Below are 1,835 nucleotides of genomic sequence, written 5' to 3'. Positions count from 1 at the left end.
TCCCCATCCTTGTAGCACCTCGTCCATCCACCTTGTCCATCTTCGTACATACGCAAACAGCACACACACCACGACGACCCTCATCAATCCCTCCCTCCTGTACATACAATTCCAATCCCTCTTGACCGGTCAATTGCTCGAACGCCAAAGAGACCGCCTCAGCACGCATCCTCCTCGACCAGCTCGCCTCGCCACGGCTTGCACGACTCGTCCACAAACGAGCACAGCGGCATCCCCATCTCGAGCTACACGAATCCGAGACGTTGCCGGCATCACGAACCTCGGACCCTCCATTGAGGCTTCCTCCCACGGCTCAATCAATCGCCAGACGCACAACCCTCCCTGGGTACCCGCCACAGCCATGGCGCAACTCCTCCTCGATCTCGTCACCTCCTTTGGCAACTGCCTGAGCTGCTTCCCCGGCTCGCCCACCCTCAAGATCAACAATCGCAGTTTCAAGATCTTGCGGCTGCTAGGCGAGGTGCGCCCCTTCCCCCCTCCGTCATGTCCCCTCTCCGTCTTTCGCCCTCTCTGTCATGAACGACCTGTGACCTCCCAATTCCTATCCATGAGCTGACTTGTCCCTCCAGGGCGGCTTCTCCTACGTCTACCTCGTTGAGGACACATCCACACAGGCGCAATACGCCCTCAAGAAGATCCGCTGTCCCTTTGGCGCCGAGTCGGTCGCCCAGGCCATGCGCGAGGTCGACGCCTACCGCCTCTTCGGCCGCACCCCAGGCATCATCCACGCCGTAGACCACGCCGTGGCCTCGGAGCGCGGCGGCGGCGGTGACGACCCCGGCGCCAAGACGGTCTACGTCCTGCTGCCCTACTACAAGCGCGGCAACCTCCAGGACCTCATCAACGCCAACGCCGTCAACAACGCCACCTTTCCCGAGCGCCGCCTCATGCTCCTCTTCCTCGGCGTCTGCCGCGCCCTGCGCGAGATGCACCACTACACCGGCACCGCCGCCGCCCCGGCTCCCGGCGCCCCCTCGGAACCGATGGAGATGGGCCACGGCGACGAGGATGACCAGGGCCACGGCCCGCGCCGCGGCCGCGCCGGCGTCCCCGACGACGAGGACGCCGAGGCCCAGGAAGCGCCCCTCATGGCCCCGGCCACGCACGCCTCGTCGCAGCCCGGCGGCGGCGGGCCGCCCTCGTCGTACGCCCACCGCGACATCAAGCCCGGCAACATCATGATCACCGACTCGGGCAACGCGCCCATCCTCATGGACCTCGGCTCCCTCGCCGCGAGCCCGCTGCCCATCACGTCGCCGTCCCTGGCCCTGCAGACCCAGGACACGGCCGCCGAGCACTCGACCATGCCCTACCGCGCCCCCGAGCTCTTCGACGTCCAGACCGGCGCCGTCATCGACACAAAGGTCGACATCTGGTCCATGGGCTGCACCCTCTACGCCTGCCTCGTCGGCAAGTCCCCCTTTGAGGCCCGCTCCGACGAGACGGGCGGCAGCCTGTCGCTGTGCGTCCTCAACGGCGACTGGCGCTTTCCCGACGAGGGCGTCCGCCGCACCGCCACCGGCGGCATGAAGGCCCAGGCTGCCGCCGCCGCCGCCGCCGCCGCTGCTGGCGGTGAGTCCGCCGCTGGCGGTGGCAGTGGCAATGTCGTCATTAGCGAGTCCATACGCAACGTTGTGAGGAGGTGTCTGACCGTCGAGCCCGCCGAGAGGCCTGACATTGACGAGCTCATCGACATGGTGGAGAAGGTCATTGACGAGTTGCCCGGGGACGGCGAGGCGTAGAGCACGTGTTTCTCCTTGTCTCTTGTTCTTCTTCTCTCTCTCTCTCTCTCTCTCTCTCTCTCTCTCTCTCTC

General features: G+C 65.8%; 1 protein-coding gene across 1 annotated transcript; it reads left to right on the top strand.

Moving 5' to 3' along the window:
• Positions 1-361: 361 nt before the first annotated feature.
• D7B24_008782 (uncharacterized protein) lies at positions 362-1,763 on the top strand (the record flags this gene model as incomplete). Its single annotated transcript, XM_028642866.1, has 2 exons — positions 362-481; positions 591-1,763. 2 exons carry the CDS (start codon positions 362-364, stop codon positions 1,761-1,763), a joined length of 1,293 nt encoding a protein of 430 aa, XP_028493420.1.
• Positions 1,764-1,835: the final 72 nt, after the last annotated feature.

The sequence above is a fragment of the Verticillium nonalfalfae genome (assembly GCF_003724135.2).
Source record: "Verticillium nonalfalfae strain VnAa140/NRRL 66861 chromosome Unknown scaffold_81, whole genome shotgun sequence".
NCBI classification, from domain to species: Eukaryota; Fungi; Ascomycota; class Sordariomycetes; order Glomerellales; family Plectosphaerellaceae; genus Verticillium; species Verticillium nonalfalfae.
This window is presented reverse-complemented; position numbering and strand designations above follow the sequence as displayed.